This window comes from Neolamprologus brichardi, chromosome 14, assembly GCF_056152115.1.
Source record: "Neolamprologus brichardi isolate AB-2024 chromosome 14, ASM5615211v1, whole genome shotgun sequence".
NCBI lineage: Eukaryota > Metazoa > Chordata > Actinopteri > Cichliformes > Cichlidae > Neolamprologus > Neolamprologus brichardi.
In genome coordinates, this window is record NC_142117.1 from 15,413,782 (window position 1) to 15,433,343 (window position 19,562).

General features: G+C 39.7%; 1 protein-coding gene across 3 annotated transcripts in view; it reads right to left on the bottom strand.

The window, feature by feature from the left end:
- kcnab1a (potassium voltage-gated channel subfamily A regulatory beta subunit 1a) overlaps nucleotides 1–19,562 on the bottom strand; it is a 117,870-nt gene that overhangs the window by 34,452 nt on the left and 63,856 nt on the right. For all 3 annotated transcript variants that reach the window (XM_035911659.2, XM_006799853.3, XM_006799852.3), the window contains exon 2: nucleotides 928–971. In XM_035911659.2, the coding sequence (XP_035767552.1) occupies nucleotides 928–971 (44 nt within the window). The remainder of the gene's footprint in view (nucleotides 1–927; nucleotides 972–19,562) is intronic.

The following is a 19,562-nucleotide window of genomic DNA, read 5'->3' on the forward strand; positions in this document are numbered from 1 at the left end:
TATATTTTTCTTGTAAGAAATGAAAAAAAAACCCACTAACACTAATATTATATTAGATGATAGTTGAGTTGCTCTCTTCTTTTCCACAGCGAGCAGCTCCATGTGTGTGATCCGGAAGACTTTTACGATGCCTTTCCTCACATAACCCCCAAATGGATTTGTGTCTCTTCCCAGGATTGAACTGGAAATCTTTATTAGTTGAATGTGAAAACCACTACAGTATTTATCAAAGCATCAAAAATAAATTGGAAGAGTGGGTCACGAATCAAAATCCTTCCAATCAATGGAAGTCAAGCCTTAAATCAAAGCAGCAAACTCACCGTTTTCTTACCGAGAGTTCGATTTTTAGGTTAATTCAGCTTCTGTATTTGTTCTCTTTTACAGTTATGCTTATGTCACAGTTGTGTCCATTTATCTTGCAGGCCTACATACAGTTTGTCTCCACTGGTAAAAGTATAGCTATACTGTTTGTCTTATGATTTAGGGGTTATATACTCCAGGCTGCTGTTGCTTTTTATTTAGCCAACTCTGTGTTTCAGTAACAGGAGTCCTCCTCGGAGTTCAACCGATAAAAGATGTAGAAAACATTTTGTTATATTTTTGTGTATACCTAAAAAAAAGGTTCTTCTGTTGTTTTAAGAGCCCTACATGGTGACAGAAATAGGAATGCAGGCCACTGGTTTTGTGTGGGACTACATTGAACCTAAGAGCAAAGAAAGGAAATTTTACCATCAGCCTACACAGAACAGCATCTCTATGACCTGATTAGACACTCAGTGATTTGGTCTAGTATGTGCATGTTTGCAACAGCAGTGTTTGTTAGTTTATGAGAAAAAAGGTCAAACCTAATCGCTCAATTCCCTGATCTTTCTGAGTTTGGGATGATGTGGAGAAGCGCGGCAGTGAAGCAGAGTGAAGTCTACTCACCCAGTCCTAAGCAAGATACTCTGAGTCCGGACTTTCCAAGGTTCCTGCATAAATAGGAAAAAAGAAACATGCGTCAGGTCTCGATAAAATACAAACACCTCGGCGGAATGAACACATCACCAAACATGATCTGCATCATGTTTGGTGATGTGGATAATATTTTAAAGACAAGACTCGGTCGTTAATCTGACCGATTACAAACTTTACCTTCAACAGTGTCCGCTTACAGGCATTTTCACCTATAGTCGATATTAACCTGTGCATGCAGCAAAACGTCAAGCAGACTGACAGTCTGGAGACTAACAAGCTGCTCTTTTTTTTTTTTTTACAAGACTGTGAATTTGGCTTTGCTTGACATAATCACATGACAGTTTGACAGTACGCTTCTCTTCCTGATTTCTCTGTGAAAAGTTAAAATGAATTTCACTCATCCAGGTCTCCAGGTAATCCTCCTATACAGCCTGCATGGATGTATAGGAGGTGGAGATGATGATGAAGCTGATTATAATGGTTAGCTGCCCTTTGATATTATGTTTCCATCCGCAGGGAGGAGAAAATCACACGGTTATTAATAACAGTGTGATGCAGAGAGACACACGGGTTAAAGCAGGTTGGCAGAGTAAAGGAAAACTACACCGGTGCATCTAGCAGTGAGGATTATTTGCACACATGAAAGGTTAAAGAAAGATCGTAAAGGTGTCAAAACTGTGTGTGTGTTTACTATTGATGAGCTCTAATAGCCTCATTAGTGATGTCATTAACATACATCTTGCAGAGTATGTTTTTTGCATCCCTTTAGTATAAAAGTAATAAAACCGTCCTCTTATGGCACAAATCAGCATGCTGCCTGCAACCTTATTAACCCACCAAATCAAAGACACGCTGATAACAGTGTGCAGAGTATCTCAAGACATTTGCTCCGTTTAGCATTAAAAAAAACACTGGACTGCATAAATACACATAAAAACTAAATATTAATAACAATAATATTAACCTATAATTTAAGTTCTGCAATAATTATTCTTTTAGGGACAGCACAAAGATGAGTAAATGTAAAAGTTGCACATTTCTAGGGCTGATATGGGAACTAATGATTCCACCCTAAACATCTAGTGGGCACCTACCAACATTATCTAAATTTTCGGAGCTGTGTTTGTGCCCAGCTGACAAATCTGATTGGTAAAATATGTGAAGAAGATTAAAGTAAATTAGTTGCAGTGATTGTAATCATGAACATAAGCTGCCCCCTGTTAAATTCCTTAATCAACCAAACTGTTGTCCGCAATATCCAGATATACAAGTTGAATATTCACTGGGGACCTAGATTTCTCACCCCACGGTGTCCCCATGGATTAGTGTGTGATCAAGATAAAGTCACCATTGGACATAATAATGCAAATGCACACCAACCAACACACATACTCATAGCACACTTTTAATACTGACTTCTGGGGTTTAAGCAGGTGCAGGGATAAAACAGATGCTCCAATTCATCAGCCTGTAGGCAACACACACGTGAATGATTTTCCTGGGGGAAGCTGTTACAATATGTTGTGCTTGCACTTTTGTACTTGCTACAGCACTGTAGTTTTAGAGGATAGTATATAATTGACCTGGAATTGTAATCTACGTCATCATTTTTATATAAAAACTTCTTATTGTTCGTTCTGCAGCCTGAAAAGTTGAAAGCCCAAAAAAGGAACCACTGTTCATCATGCTGCTGTACGCTCTGTATAAAAGCAGTTGGGATGAAAGCATGCACAACTCTTTAAACCCCTAAAGCAGGACACACACACAGGACAAATATCGAAAACTTCCTTAATCCCTTTTATCTTTCCTACTGAAGTCTCTGACCACCTGTACTGCAAGTCCATACAGATAACATACAAGAACTTAAAAGTGCTGATAAAGTGGATTTTATCTAAATGTAACATTTTATCTATTTATTCATTGAAAGTTTATGTAAAAAAAAAAAAAAAAATTTTTTTCATCCAACCAAGTTTTCATTAAAACACATCATGGCCTCACTACAGCATCAGTGCATTATTCACAGCTGTCAGCATCTTTCATTTTGGCCCACCTGTCAAAACTACTTAAGTTTTTCATTACCGATGAGACCTTTGTATCAGAATACTAAATCAGGCATAAAAATCTGTTTTAGATGATGCATTAAATCCTCTGACACCTGTAAAATATCCAGAAAGGACATTAAGAACAAGGTGCTCTTGAACAACACGTAACAGGAGCTACTTTTACTCTGTAAACAGCAACAAAAAGTTATTATAAATTCTGTTTTTATTGTATTACTACACTTTTATTATCCTTTAATAGTGAAATATGGTTAGAATCTGCTTCTTTGCCTTTTACCCGTCTATGATTTCCATACAAAGCCAAAGTTCATCCACTGAAGTTTCTTAATACTATGGTCAGAATACAGTATTTAAGTACACGTATGTACTGTAAATATGACCAGAACTTTTTCTGTAAATGACTGCAAACTGCATTTTGCAGTCTTTCACCTGATCTTCACAGACTCAGGCTTTAGCCCTCCCAGTGACCCAGAACAGGAAAGCAATTTAGAAAATGTATAGAAATGTGTAGCTTCCAGTTATAGAAAAAATGAGGATATTTATAAAAAGCCCAAAGTTAAGGCCTTTATTCAGGGCAATATTTGAATTTAGATCATAGAAACTAGAGGTGCTGAGTCAGTCAGTGGATGCCCCTGCTGACGATTAATGATGATACCTCTGTTTCCTGGCCACGACCATGAGCGATGATAATACAGGTGCACTCTATTTAAGGTCTAAAGAGAAAAGCTTTGTTTGAGCCAAAACAGAGTATACATCTACCAACAAAGAACTAGCAAAGCAAAAAACTGCCCTCCATGATGACTATTAAAGAAGCCACCAATTCATTTAGACAGAGCATTTGTGCAGCAAATGTAATGATGATGGGCTATGTTTGTAATGTGGAGCCATCCTAAAACACTGCAGTATATAACGTCTGATAGTCTGACCTGAAAAACTCTAAAGAAAACTCAAAACTACAAAACTCTGAACTACAAAACAAACCATATAAGTCATGCAATGACCGACAGCCAGACAGCCTTGTTTCCAGTTTTAATTGTGGAACAGTTGGGGTGACAGTCAACACCTCCAAGTCTGAGGCCATTGTTCTCGGTGAAATACTTCTGGATTCAAGAGCAGAGCCTGTCACAACAAGATTAACGGGAAGGTGTAGTGTGGAGTGGACCAGTTGGTGCAGTGTCAGCAGTATTGCAGGCAGTGTACCAGACTGTTGTGGTTAAGAGACAACTGAAGCGAAGGGAAAGCTTCCGATGTACCAGTTCATCTTTGTCCCAACGTTAATCTGGGCAATGGCCAAAAGAATAAAGTCTACAGGATCCTGCAGGAGGATCTAGAAAATGTGGCTGAGGGAAAGGACATGTGGCTGGCTGCCACTGTGACTCGAGTTGGGATAAGTGGAAAATAATGAATGGATAAATGATCCGTTTCTACTTGACTCTTAACAAATCTCTACTATAACATTTACCATTATACCTGTGACAAAACTCCTGCCTCCAGTACACTCCTATAGGTTGGTTCTGAGATATGAGATAAACACCCTACTGCATGTACACTAGCTATTGTGCAAAATGATTTGAATGGACACAAGACTAGAAAGTAGAGCATAAATGCCAGTCCATCCAACTAATCTGAGTTGGAGGACTTGTTGCTTCAGAAAATCAGTGAACCAAACAACAGGAATCACAGGACTGGTTCCACATCCTGAAACAAAGAGTAGGTTTCCAGAATAAAACTTTGACTTTCCTAAATAACAGCCAAGCTGCAAATTTACTTGAATTTAGCTCTTACTGTACCGTGAAAGAAACAGGGAATATAAAATAACCACAAAAAAGCATCTGCATGTTTTGTAGAATTTTTTTTTTCTCCAGTAAAACACATAACTTCTCAGATCAGGTCAGGCGGCCCGGTGAGCTGACACAATATGTCCTCTCATTCAGCTTTCTGAGGCTTTAATTGCATGATGGATAAAGGAATGACGGTGATGATGATAATAGATGAGACAGAGAGGAGGTTTGAAAGAGGAAGAAAATACGATTGCTCTCTATGCTCCATAGATGAAGTAAGAAAGTGATTTCCCCCACATCAAAAGCTTCTTTCAAATGGTTCTTCATAGTTATGAAACCATTTACAGCCAGACGTAAATAACCAAGCCACCACCACCAAACACGCACATGCTAATGCAAACCAATACAGCCATCCTTTCCCATCAAATATTTATTGAAATATGAAACCTGCCCCCCCCCCCCCCACAGTCACTTTTCCCAACAGATCTATCAAGCCTTCCCAACAATGAGCCTATTCATCTCCGCTTAAACATGTCTTCATTTGCCTGATGATGGACAGTAATGACTTTCTCTAATACCCCCGGCACTATAGGCAATATTATCCTCTCTCTTCTTCTGCCAAAAACAGCCTCTCTCTGTTTCTCTCCTGCAAGCCAGCAGTCCTCATCACAGATGTGTCACTGATTACCTGTCCCAGTATAGTAGTGAAAGGATCTGCAATCGGGAAAAAAGAAAGAAAAAATAGGTTGTACGTCAACTCTGCATTTTTAACATTAGTTTGTTTTTACTAGACAGCGGAGTGTAATTGGCCCGGAAGCATTGGGAATGCTCTAAATGTGACAATAGACTTTAGTGTCAGTGTTGCTTGTGCTTTAATCCCGTCATGATAATAATGACTAAGATGTCTGTTGACTGAGGCAGTGTCTAAGTTTGTCACCAATCAGGTTGTATTTATTACTACGACTGGACTCATTTATTTTAGACGAAATAGCAGATAAAAGCTGGCAGACAGAAAATTTCCCTGAATTTGAAAGTAAACGACCGATAAATATGCCCTGCTGCAGCGGGCGCAGCAGGCAGTTATCATTTGTCATAATGATAAACAGAAAGCTGCCCAGATGATGTAGGAGACGTCTATGAGAAGAGGCGCATATAAAATCTCTATGCCAGTTAACTTCACTTCCTAAACCTAACCAACTAGTTTTGGTGTTGAAATACACGGTGTGAAAATAACTGTGAACATCTGGCTCTTCAGTTCAACATATGCCTGCATATATGTGGACTTTTATTTACAGTGTAAACACCGATATCCTTCAGCAAAGGTGCAACTACTGCCATCCTGAGCCGCTGGTACTTACAGGAAGATGCCCACTGGTGAAAAATATTGAAAACAGGTGGAAAGCACTTTAAAACTAATTCATACTTTCCTATCAAAACTTTACGAATTCATATTAGTTGAAATGTTTGCACCTTTTTCTCTTTATTTATTCATATGCATGAAACACTTTTAAAACCCAAATCAATAAACACTGTACACTTTATTTTGAGGTACAACTGATTTTAAAAAGCGCATCACGAGGCAGCCTATCTGCTCTTGTTATTAGATGATGTCTAACAAAATAATTTCAGGTCTACCATTGGTTTGATGATATTGTGGGTGGATCTTTTAAATAGATTAGTTTCACATTTGCAGCCCTATTGCAAATTAAAATCAAATTGCTTCTCGTGATATGCAGAAACAGTAATGAGCCACAAGAGACTGGCTGACACACTTCTCCATTGAGTGTAAAACAGTCTGTGAGAAAGAGAGACAGAAAGAGAATGTCAGAGAGAGAGGGGGGACGACGACGAGGCACTGGATGCATGCCTAAAGGCCACCTGAGCTCCGGATAAAGTAGGTTACAATGTTACAGTAATCACACTAATTCTGGCAGCATACGTTGTTTGTCTGTGGCATCGCTTAATTGAAACATCCCTGTTTAAGTGCTTTAGTTTCTTGTACTTGTACTGCAGCACTCAGATCAACTCCTTTGCATGTCATTTTTCCACATATTCTCACATATGCCCTGACCTTCACATTCATCTTCATTCGTACATTTTATTTTTTTACAGCTTGTCCAGTTCAGGGTTACGGAAAACAGCCAGGCTATACCCTGGTCAAGACACCAGTCTCTCACAGGGATGAATACAGTGAGAGACAAACCAACTCACACCTACAGCATTGTGCAAATGTCTTGAGTCACTCTTCCTTATATATTTTTAGAAAAATGGGGGGAAAGGTGCAGTGATTTACTAAAATGTGATAAACATATATGAAAATACACTCTGGGGAGGCCAATCCATGACTGATAGAGTTCCACTGTGTGTTTTTCTATCCAGGTATGCTTTCACATTATTAGCGTTGTGTTTGCGATAATTGTCATAGTGAAGAATGAAGCTGTTTCCAATCAGATGCTTTTTAAACAGTATGGGATGTGGATATGATACTGTTTTTCTGTGTCCAAATTACACAAAATTTGAAAAGATCTCCACCACTGGCTGATTAGTAGCCCCAGTCCATGACAGAGCCTCCACTAGGCTGTAGATGGCTCCTTCATACATACTTTCATTAATTTGATCAAAAATCTTCTGTAATTTGGTGTACATCAACTTTTTCTCCCTGTTTCCCTGATTAAGAATCGTTTCTTGGCAGCCACTGAGACCATTTCTGATGAGGCTTCAGTGAACAGTAGGTGGAGATCTTAAGGGCCTAATGTATCTCTCAGGTCCTGTGTCAGGTCTTTGCCTGATTTTTTTTTCAAATTTCCATGGGAGACTAGGGTTGGGCGATATGTAAAAACTTTCCAACCAACAATCTTAAGTCCAATAAACGATGGGCAGAGCAATGTAATCAAGCACGGACTGATCCAAACATGGATGAACTAATTGCCCCCAAAAAAATAAAGTTGTCAATTTGGGGTTTCTTTGGCTTTAAACTGGATGAAAGATGTAAACCCAAGGATGCAACCGAAGCGGTGTGCCACTTGTGCAGCCGTATAGTGCGAGCAAAGGACTCAAACATGACTAACTTGCATGGGCATGTATGTGTCCACCATCCGAACATTTTCTGAACATAGGCTACTTCCTTTCTTTCTTTCTGTTATGAGTTTGAGTAAATTAATTGCTCCATTTGGGCACACTCTGAGGAGGGTGCATTTGCTCGCAGATGGAAGAGGGTGCTGTTAAAACAGCGCTATTATTTTTTTTTCTGTTGACTGCTTCTATTAGCTCCATCATTATTAGCAAACTTTCTCATGGGCAAATAAATAAATAAATCGCCCTTGTAAAAACAATCGATAGTCAATATATCCGCCAACCCTATGGGAGAAATTGCATACTGTGCTGAGATATGATATGTGTTCAGTTCAGGATTTCATCAACAGTCTGTCATATGATATATGATATGATATAAGTTGTGTGCAAGTTGATGTGCTAAGTGTTAGGAAATCAAACTCTCAAACTGAGTTATCGTTGGCATTTGCTGTAAATTCAACAAAATGGAAATACATTGTTTTTTTGTCATAGAGTACTAGTAACAAAGTGCCTCAAGATGCAAGAATTATAATAGGTTATTTGCAAAGTTGGTTGTTTTGTGTAGACTGGTTCATCTCTCAGATCTCTCAGAGATCGTTGAGAAGTGTAACAAACAAAACAATAAACTTATGAAAATGTCAGGTATAAAGAATGGACTGAAAATGAATGAAAAAGCAGCCAATGCCAAAAAGAAAAAACTATTGCTCAATACCACTTTTAAAAAGTCTTAAAACCCTGGAAAGAAAATATAATGAAACAAGGGTTACCTCAAGACTTTTGTGCAGTACTGTAGAGCCAAGTTAGAATCACCAGTTAACCTAAAATACTGGTGTCTGAAGCCTGAGTACCAGAAAGAACACCCCCCCCCCCCACCCCCCCATACAGACATACAGGGGTGAGGTGACACCGCTGTGTCCCATGCAGTAAATTGATCAGACCTTGTTTCCGCCTCTCTGTTACTCAGTTATTTAATTCTAGATTAAATTAGAACAAAAAATAAGACATTTTATTTACAACACATTTAGATGAAGCAAAGTAATTACAGAAACATGCATATATATATATATATATATATAATTAAAGTGTTTTGCCAGTAGAGAAAAAGATCGGTTTGAACTATGTAAACTAAAAATATGCAGCGTTGTGAGTCATTTAAAAGCATACTGTATAATCACATTGTTGCCATGAGTCCTCCTCCTCTGACACAAACCAACATCGCTGCTGTCTCACTTTCCTTTCACCTCCCACTTACGTGCCACCATCTTTTAAACATTAATTCGCTACACGTTTCTACAGACTGCATGCGTCACTATCGATCACATGTTCAACGGTGAAGCCAAAGTAGAAAATGTAAAAAACAGAACGTAGGGATAGATACTGTACTGTATGTGCTCCTTTGTGTATTAAAGCTTGTTTTGTTTTTGTCACAGCTGGAACTAAATAGTTTTTTTTCTTGCGTTCTCGCCATCTGTCCAACTCCTCGATTCATCTTTGCCGACTTAGCTTCACCATGAAGAGTAACTGGGCCAAGTCCTGTTAGTTATTTTTTCTCCACTGAAAAATGAATAAATAAATACAAATAGGAAGAGTAAATGAAAATGTATGATACTGTATAAGCTTTGTGTGTGACATGCACATTTACAAGCAAGCAAAGTACTAATATGCGCTAATTATGTCAGTGGAGATTAAATAGAAACCGCTTTAAATAATTACCGCGCAGTGTGGACTTACTGTGTTGCCTATTTTCACTGATTCCTTGTCACAAAGAGAGCAATGATAGATTAAAAGGCTTCATTTTAAAGATGAAACTTTCCTGAACCAAATCAATAAATGAAGGAAAAATGTCACACTTTTATGGGACTAACTGAACACAAGTTTGTTCAGCTGTGTGCAGAAATCTTGAGCCAATCTCATTTCTTTAGATTAGAAAAATGGGACATTTATTGAAACATGTGCAAACATACAGTAGATATACAGTATAACAAGCTTAAAAGTCTTCATTTGTCACCTGAGCTTGAGCTCTCTTACACAACCTTTCTTGTCTTTTGTTTACACAGTCTTCAGGAATAGTTCTCCAGGCGTCTTGCAGGACATTCAAAGCTCGTCTTTGGATTTTTCTGCCTTTTTTTCTGATCTCTGACCAGATGATCCCACTCTGGTTCAATATTGCCGAGGTCCATGTTCTGAGGAGGTCAATCCATGACCGATCGTGATCCTTTGTGTGTTTTTCTATCCAAGTATGCATTCACTGCAGGGCAGCGTGTTTGGGATCAATGTGCCTTCCAGGTGATACTTTTGTTCATTGTAAGTCCATCAATTTTGACAAGATCCCCAACACCACTGGCTGAAATGCAGCCCCAAACCACAGATGGTTCACCCCATGAATTAGGTTCCCTTTTTATAGGTCAGTGTCGTGTTGTTTAACATTAAAAACAAGGAAATGGTCAGGTAGGAGGACGAGACTGAAAATGAGTGAAAAACTACTCCACTGGAGAACTAATATCTTAAACCACAGCCTTATCAAACCCTTTATGAAATTAACAGTAATATTTGTAACTTCTTTACTACTTTTGTCCCAGAAAAGGAACAAACCAACCAACATGTGTGACCACAGATCTCCATGTTACTGTTATGTAGTGTCCTTAAGGCTTAAGGCTGCAGCTCTAACACACATTAATAATTCATTTTTTCTTTCTAATATTGTCTACTACTGTGGAGCTCAATTGGAAAACGTACTGATGCCCGTTATTGCAGAAAAAAGAGGCTAATTCTGTTTTTATGTGGAAATATGCTCACGTGTGCCCTATACATACATGTGCGTGTGTCTATAGATGCATTTGCATCAGCTCACATGTTGTGCCTGCCAGTGGGTCCATCTGAGCGAAAATGTTTCCGTGCATTATAGGTCAGTGTCGTGTTGTTGGCATATGTTAGTGCGTACACCAAGGAGCAGTCTCAGCAGTGGGGTTATTCAATGTCGATTAAAGCTTGAACATTGAGTGGGTGGGGTAAAAAGGTAATGGGAGGAGCTCTTAAAGCCTACACACAGACAGAGTAATGCAGCAGCCTGTGTATGGGAGCAATATAAAAGCTGTCACCTAGCAATGAGGGCGAAATAATACGACTAATAGGAGCAGCAGGAGGTGCACGTTCAGCCAATCAGTCTTTGGACAACTTTAGAGTTGTGTGAGTGTGAAGAAATTTAAGGTTTCACCTGTGTGTACATAAATGCATGTCTGTGCATTATAATAACACTCCTTAAGTTCCAACTGTCCATCCAGTTAAGGGTTGGGGGGTGGAGGAAAAGGGGTGGGGGGGGGCTATCCCTGCTCCCCTTTTGGCCCATACATATATACCTACAGAGATGTATACAAATAGGATCCTAGATCGGGTGCCAGCCCGTCACTAATACGTTCACACCTATGCGAAGTTTAGATTGAGCAACTATCCGAACCCCACTAACTGCATGTCTTGCAGGGAGAAAGTCAGAGTACCTACACGGTCACGGGGAGAACATGCCAATGACACACAGAAAAGCCTCAGGTAAATGGTGGATTCACACCTCAGACCTTCTTGCTGTGAGTCAACAGCGCTAACATACGGACCTCCATGCTTTCCACTCTTTAAGTTTACAAATACAAACTCTTTTTCTGACATGATTTAATGGACTTCCTGACCCAGAAACATAAGATATCATGGTCCTGGGTCTGACCCTGCGTTTTTGACTTTGGACTATCAGTTATTTTTTATCATCTGTAGGACTCCTCCTCAAATATCTCCCAGTTTCCCTGGTTTGGCTTTATGAACATTGTTTCTATATTCGCTGGTTATTGGAAAGTTGTTTTCTGTTAATCACTTCCATCATCTGAGTCTACTTTTGGGGTCCATACTCTCCACTACAATATGACTTGAGGATATGATAAGCTCTGTATATAAGCTGCATGCTCTGTAAGCTACTTCAAGGGGAAACTGATTGAGAACTGGAAGAAAATTTGACACAAGCGAAACATGGACACAAGGAATGAGTTCAGCTCGCTGTACAAGGAAATAATAAAAGGACCTGCAGTGTACTGTAATTCAGCCCCCACAATAGGGGAATACCACCAGGAGCTATAATGGATCAGACACTCCCATCTATTCAGCTCTGTTGGAACAGGATTGCAGTTGTAGTGGTCCCCTTGTTATGAAAAAATACATACATGCTTAATTTTTCTCTTGAGGCAAATCTGCATTAAGTTAGATATTTAAAATGCAAATTACAAACAATTAGCTTCACGCTTACAGAAATGAGCCGGGAATATATATGCACAGATGTAATGGTGTTATTGTTGTACGTTTGCTCACGAGGGGCGAGGGAAATGAAAAGCCGTGTGGATTCCGGTACAATTTTGCATGTGTAAAAATCAGTAGGCACCGTTAACTGTGTGTACACGTTACTGGCACAGCAGAACAGTTGCAGAAGGACACAACCGGGCACAGCGCTGTGTGTCTGCAGTGACTCAGACTGGCTGCGTAGGCAAGGATACTCATCACTCAGGCCTGAATCATTCTGCCAAAGTCTCTGATCTAGTTGTTGTCAAGTGGCCTTCTTGTTCAGCGTTAGTGGTTTCCAAAGTATCTCGGGGAAAGAAAGGCAATTTCCACAAAACATGATCCATACCGCTACAGAGCCTCTGTTGGTGAGTCAGGTAATTCTCTCATCTGTTGTTCTATAATTCTTCCCTTTGCCATATTGAACCAAGCTGATATCCATCATCCCAAAACAGCACCCCACTCATGCAGGCGCAAATCAATTTCCCTTCAATTTTCAGAGGTGCTGACTGCAGATATTTCACGCTACTGTCAAAAACTATTCTTGAGGGGTTTTTTGCAGTAGATTATGATATTGTTGGGGGGGGGGGGGGGGGGGGGGGGTATCTGCAGCAGCTTCAAGTGAAAACTAAGGACAGACTGTTGATGAAATCCTGAACTGAAATATATTTTCTTGTTGGTTTGCAATATTTTGGTTTCTGGCAGCGCAGAAATAGAAATATTGTACAATTTTATGACAGACTGTATATGAACGACGGTTCTGGAGTCATTTTGAAGCTTTGGATTTGGCATTTTAGATGTTCCCATCATTTTGAAACCAGACTTGACAAGCAAGAGTGGACTCTAATGGAAAAACCAAGGACAAGGCAGGCTAACACCTTATGACTTATCAATCACAAGGCAGCCCTCCATCATAGCTTGCTTTATTGTCTATTTCCTGTAACAGGAACTGAAATTCCCAACGGAGACCATAAACGCGTGAGGGAAGTCTTCATTGAGGTCATAAATCAAATTAGAAGGGGATGTTTTCCCTTCTTCTATAAATTTCTATAAATTTGGACTTCTTTTTCAAAGCCAGGTGATTCACCCTCTCCTGGCCAATAGAGAAAGTGGATTTGCTTCACTTTTCAGACATTCAGACAAGCAGATCAATATACATGTACTTACACATGCCCACTGTTTCAGAACACTGCAAATTTGTTTGGATTTGTTATTTGAGAAGAACAAAATGAATCCATTTTTTTTCAAAGTGTCTAACAACAGATCTCTCTGGTTTAATTTCCCCGAACCTCAACTGTGGTCCTACATGACTCAGAGCCTGGGGGCAAAACAAAGCAAACACTAAATGAGATTTTCAGTGATCCCACATTTTCCTTCAGCAAACACTGTACCCACACAGAGAGGCACACATGCATACACACAGGCGAGCACAGACACAAACACACACACCTTACAGGCGGTTTTGTTGTGATGCTTTTGTGTTAACTGCTCTGAGATTCTGCACTGCGATCGTGACTATATTAAAAAGGTCTCTTTCCTGTTGTTGAACACGGATTTCCATGCAGAGGGAGAGAAAATGAAGATGTGGATAATAAGAGCAGACAAAAAGAGTGACCGACCAACTGACCCAGAATTAGTAGCAGTGTATTTACTAGAGAAATTACGTCAGCGAGCTTCTTGTCTCCTTGTAATGTGCCACATTAATCACATAACATTTTACTGAGTTTAAAAAAATTAAAAGAAAATCACAGATTTCAGCACCAGCCAGAAGACAGACACACACACACACACACACACACACACACATCTGTTTCGATTATGAGCTTTCAAACGTGGTAGTCTTTTTATTTTTAATTTAGTTTCCAAATCACAACAAATTACACACAAACCTCTGAAGTATTGACAAAACAATGAAAAAGAAAGCAATTATTTAAAATCTGTAAACATGAGGTGGATGATCAGTGCAGCACTGTGCCAGGTGAGGCTGATGGTTTCAGCTTGACTTCATTGTGAGCATGGGGATAGAGGGGTACACTGCTGTGAGCGTCGGAAATTTATGTTTTAGTGTTTCAGATGACTTTTTCTTCACTTCTATAAACTTAGCAAGTTAAATCAAGTCTCTGCGTACATGTCGCTCTGCTTTTTTTTTTTTTTTTTGCCTGTCCCGTTTGGTTCTTTTGCCATCAGAATTATTGTCTAAAGGCGAAGAAAGACGCCCAACGGATTTACTTTACCAAATTGACCATCCCAGCCTTGCCGTAATGGTCTATTTGACTCACCTTTTATTGTTTATTTTATTTATTTTTTATTTTCACTTGCTAGATACGGGACAGACTTGAATGAGGAAAAGAAAAGGGAGAAAGGAAGAGGGGGAAAAAACAGCTGAGAAGAGGGGCGGGAATAAAGGGCAAAAAAACCCAAAAACCAACTAAATAAGCAGACAAAAAAAAAAAAATACATATATCAATCACCTGGATCACCTGTTGAGAAAGAAAAACGAAAACAAGCAGAAGAAAACGAGAGTAATACAATAAACAACATCACGATGATATATGGGAATGTAACAGTAAATACTAAATATTAAACATTATTGTGCAGCACGTAATATCGACAGCGCACAGTGTGCTTTGAGGTAGGGGCCAAAAAGGGTGTCGTTTGTGTGTGTGAGCACCCGTGCGTACACCTGTGAGCATGGACGCGCTTGTTTTTAAAAGGTTCCTTCATGTAATGATCTGCTAGAGGGTGTGGGGAGCCACAGGCCCGTCCTCCGGGGCTTGAAGCAGGTATGGAGGAGATCAAGACTCCAGACGTTTAGAGGCCCCCAGAACACAAGAGACCAAGGAAGACCAACAGAGGGGCAGCTGCGCCACTATCCCAGAAAGAGCTGTCGCTCTGCTTTTGCTGCTTTAAAATATCCATCTCACCGACTTGGAGTAACAACAAAATTGTGATCACACCACCGTTGTGTATTTGCTGACCTTGTAATTTACTGATGATTTCTATCACTATGTGCTTGGAATAATGTTGTGAAAGGGTCTCTGATGTTTTTGGGGTTTTTTCCATATTAACTCCAAGAGAATCTGTTGCACAGGTTCAAGCTCCCGGCTTTGCACAGGAGTTTGTGCTTTAACATGAACAGCTGGTCCAGCATCATCTGCTGGATGATAAAAACATAATGCAGGATTAACATGTCAGACTAAATTATCATATATATTAAACATTATTTGTTGGCTAAACTCAAATAGGTTGTTGTGGATTTTGCACTTCACAGGCTTTTAAAAATGACAGCCACTGCAGATTCCCATTGGATCCAAATTAAGGATGTCACTTGCAACATTCCCATTATCAGACTTGGAGAAACACTAATCCTGTTTAAACAGGGATTAGCATGTATTTCCGCCTGAAGTTGTCTGCAACTAAATGAGGAATTAACAAGCTTCATACAAAATAACACATTTTCACACTGTAACAAATAACATTTGGGACATCTGGGGCACTAAAGTCCATTTTTACACCGAAATCTTGATTCAAACAGTCAGTCAGACACACCAGAGTGCACACATACAGATGAGCCTAAAAGCTGTAAGGGCTGCTGGCAGAGAGTCAAGACCTAGTATTAACAGTTCACCCCCAAACCATTATTATTTTTATTTTATTTTTATGTTTGTCTGGCCTGCAGTGCTATTTATGCACTGTCCAGGCACGAGTTGCCAAGTTTTGTGGTTATCAACTGTAGAGATGTCTGCTTTCACTGGGATATAATGGAACCAGATGGCACTTGCCTTGTGGCAAGCATCAAAAAAATCATTTGAAAGCCTCGGCAGAATGTCTCTTTTCAGAAATCATAGATGGAATTTTTCTTCTGCAGAGTGATACAGTTTCTGTGAGCACCACAGCCTGGGGATTATTTGGATTATGTGGCGAACCCTTTAATACAGAGGAACAGTAATGAGTTTGCAGTGTGCATTATTAAGATGTACAAATTAGGAGAAGTGTATCACATCAGCAGCTGTTAAATAAAACTCAGCATATCTGTCTGATGTCTAGAAATATGGCAGCTATTGCCACCTGTACGGCATGTCTGTTGCTGTGACAAGGAGCACAAGGCTGATCTGTTTCTCTGTATTGAGAATCATCCCCGAGCAGCAGAGGATCAGCCAGCGACATAAGGACAGGACAAACGGAGCCACGAGCCACCCCAGATATACTGTATCTAAGTGGTGTTGTCACCAGATGATTTGTAGATCGAGTCCCTGAAGCAATTTGGAAAACACAAGCGAAGAATTGGAATGAGCGCACACGATCACTGCCAGCTGTGCACATATGAAGTGGGTGCACGAGTAAAATTAAAAATTAAATATGTTTTCCTTCCAACTGTAGACACCCTATCTAAAATGTACAAATAACAAAAACTCACCATTTAGCAATAACAAGAGGCTCTTTGTTGTGTTTTCTTTTAAGCTGTTTGTTCAACTAATCCTTATTGGCTGCTTTATACATTAATTAGGACTTCAATCAATAAAGGAGATTAATACATGGACACACACTCACACACTTTCAGACAAGCCAGAGAGTCTGAAACAAAACAATAATAGTAATTAATCAAGAAATTTTACAAACTTTACTTTACAACAAAATTAGGAGCCCAAATGGAAACATACAGCCTTTATGAGATCTTTTAATCTATAAAGACAGAGACGAGGCAACATTGCTGTCAAGCAAAAAAGTTGATGTAATCTCCTATTCAGGCAGTCTAATTCATGCAGCCTATAGCAGGGAAACAATGGTCATCCGATGAATGGCAAACAATTAGTCTAGACCTTTATTAATTATTTAAACATAAGGATTTCTTTCATCTACTGGGTCACGGTCGGTACGTTAGAGATGCATGATATCAAATTGCCATGCTACAAGGGAGAAACCTCAATATGTCTTTAAAAAGCACGGAGAAAATTACATTCAGTAAATGATAAGGTGCTAAGCGACCAAGAGAAAGGCTATGGAGGCATTTCACGCAAAAATAGACTACTTAGGTGTCCTGATGACTCTGTGTTGCTGAAGTCCCAGTTATTACTTATCATTCCAGTTAAAAACCATTGCAATATAAATAGATGTTTTTTTTTTATTATTAGTTTTTATTATTGGTCTTAACTAGGAAACACAAGGACGTTGCTAAAGACATTGTCACTACTAATGGACCATATAGAAAAACCAACTGCATGTATGCCTGTATTACTGTAACATCACTAATCAGGGTGGCACTGTGGTGTAGAGCTAAGCACTAACATCTCACAACAGAAAGTTACCAGATTCAAACATGCTGGGCGACTGAGTTTGCACGTTCTCTCTGCATGTGCCTTTGTCTGATTCTAAAGTAGCTGTAGGTGTCTGTCTGTTTGTGTTACGCCTGTGATGGACTGGCGACCTGTCCAGGGTGTACCCCGCCTCTCACCCAACAACAGCCGGGAGAGGCTCCAGCTCCCCCGACTACCCTGTGAGGAGTAAATCTGGTAAAGCTAAAGGTACGGTTTTCTGTGGTACTCCCAGCATAACTTAAAGAACATTTGACTCTTTGTAATAAAGACTACAGTCTGCAGTGCTTTGAGCACTTCTGCTACTTTTAGATCGCTCCCTGGAAGTCACATTTTCATTTGCGTTTCTGCATCTCTGATGTATGCTGGATCTTCTCCACTGTGTTTAAAATGCGACTTGAATTTCTGCCCGGGACGAAATTGCAAAGAGCCAAATCTGGCAAATCAAACTAAACTTTTCAATGCACTTTGAACGAGTGCAATGCCATGCAACAACAGTTCTGCAGATTCTTCTCACTGAGGAGTTTTCAGTTGAAATTAGCACTGACAGTCTAACCCCGGGGAACTGAGGACCACCTGGCCCTGCACCTGACCTGATGTGCTGCTGGGGCCTGGATCTTATTATCACTGATGATCCTAAACATGAAAGTTGGGTCAGCTGGACATGAACGCTCACTGCAATAGTCCAGATGTGCTTCTGCAAGTGGTTAGTATATAAAGAAGGACTCTAAAGACAACAGCAGGACTGAAAAGTGGTGCAGAGGTGCACAAGGAGATGAGTTCAAAGAGGATAGAAGCAAAATTCAAACCAGGGGTATTTTTTGCTTTTGATCTCATAAAGAAATCAGCTGAAGATCTCCAAATGATGTCTGATGCCCAAACTAAATAGCTAGTTGTTTATTTGCCTGACCCAGAACATGAGAAAGAAAAAGCTTTATCTTGGGGTAAACACACATTGTAGATAATCAGTTCACCCACCCTCTACTTGGTAAAAAAAAAAAAGAAGGAAAATAGAAGTAATAATTGTCTATAACCCTGTTTAAAACTCTCCCCAAAGAGACTGTTGCTGCTGAATGGAACACATGCAAGCAAGGTTTCACTTCACCATGATTAAAGGAGGAGAATATATTCACTTTAATAGGCTGTGATGACCCTCAGGGGTTTCCATCATGGGTAAAGCTGTAAACTAAAGTGGAACAACTTACACAATGAAACACCATCAAAAATCCCTGACGGGCAAAAACTCGCATCTGCAAGACACAAAAGTAGGCATGCAAACAATCTGCAAGCTGTTGAATAAACACACACAATCGCATATGCAAGCAAGAACGAGACAAATCTCAGCGTGTCGAAAATCTCTTTCAAAACATCCACAACATAGTACTGACACTTTCAGCCACCAAAGTTCAGAAAATGAATTGAATTTTACTCATGTGGAGAAAAGTCAAAGCCAGCACATTTTCTAGCGATCACAGTGCTTGTTGGGGGAACTGAAGTGTGTGGGCCACAATCAGTAAATCCTTCAGAACAGCCGACCAGAAATGCTCTGATGGGATTTTCTTTAAGTTATCGCTTTATAGACTTGATTGAACACATGTGCACACAGACTCTCACACCACTAACACGAGTACAGGCGCAGAGCCACATACAGACATACCATAAACTGGTGGACACAGGCGCACGCACTCCCACATACAACTGCATGCGCGCACACACACAGACAGTACTGCGAGTGCACACACTGTTAGAATGAGCATCTTAATAAATGTCATAAAGCTGCTGTGGAGCGTAAAAGTCATAATATACCAGCACAGGCTTTTCCAAGAAACAGTCAAGCCTGGCTGGTTCTGCGTACAGCACATTATTATTACTCACTGCTGTTTCCACGCCGTTATCACTGCATATTTATAGTGCTAATAAAAAGAAAACCGAAATGAGCTATGATTCTTAATTATACTTTTTTATAGATATAAAAAAAAGGTGGAAATGTCTTTTCTCACAAAAAAAAACTGAGGCTCTGTAAACTGACACTGCTCAGAGGGGAAACCCAATCAAATTGTATCAGATTA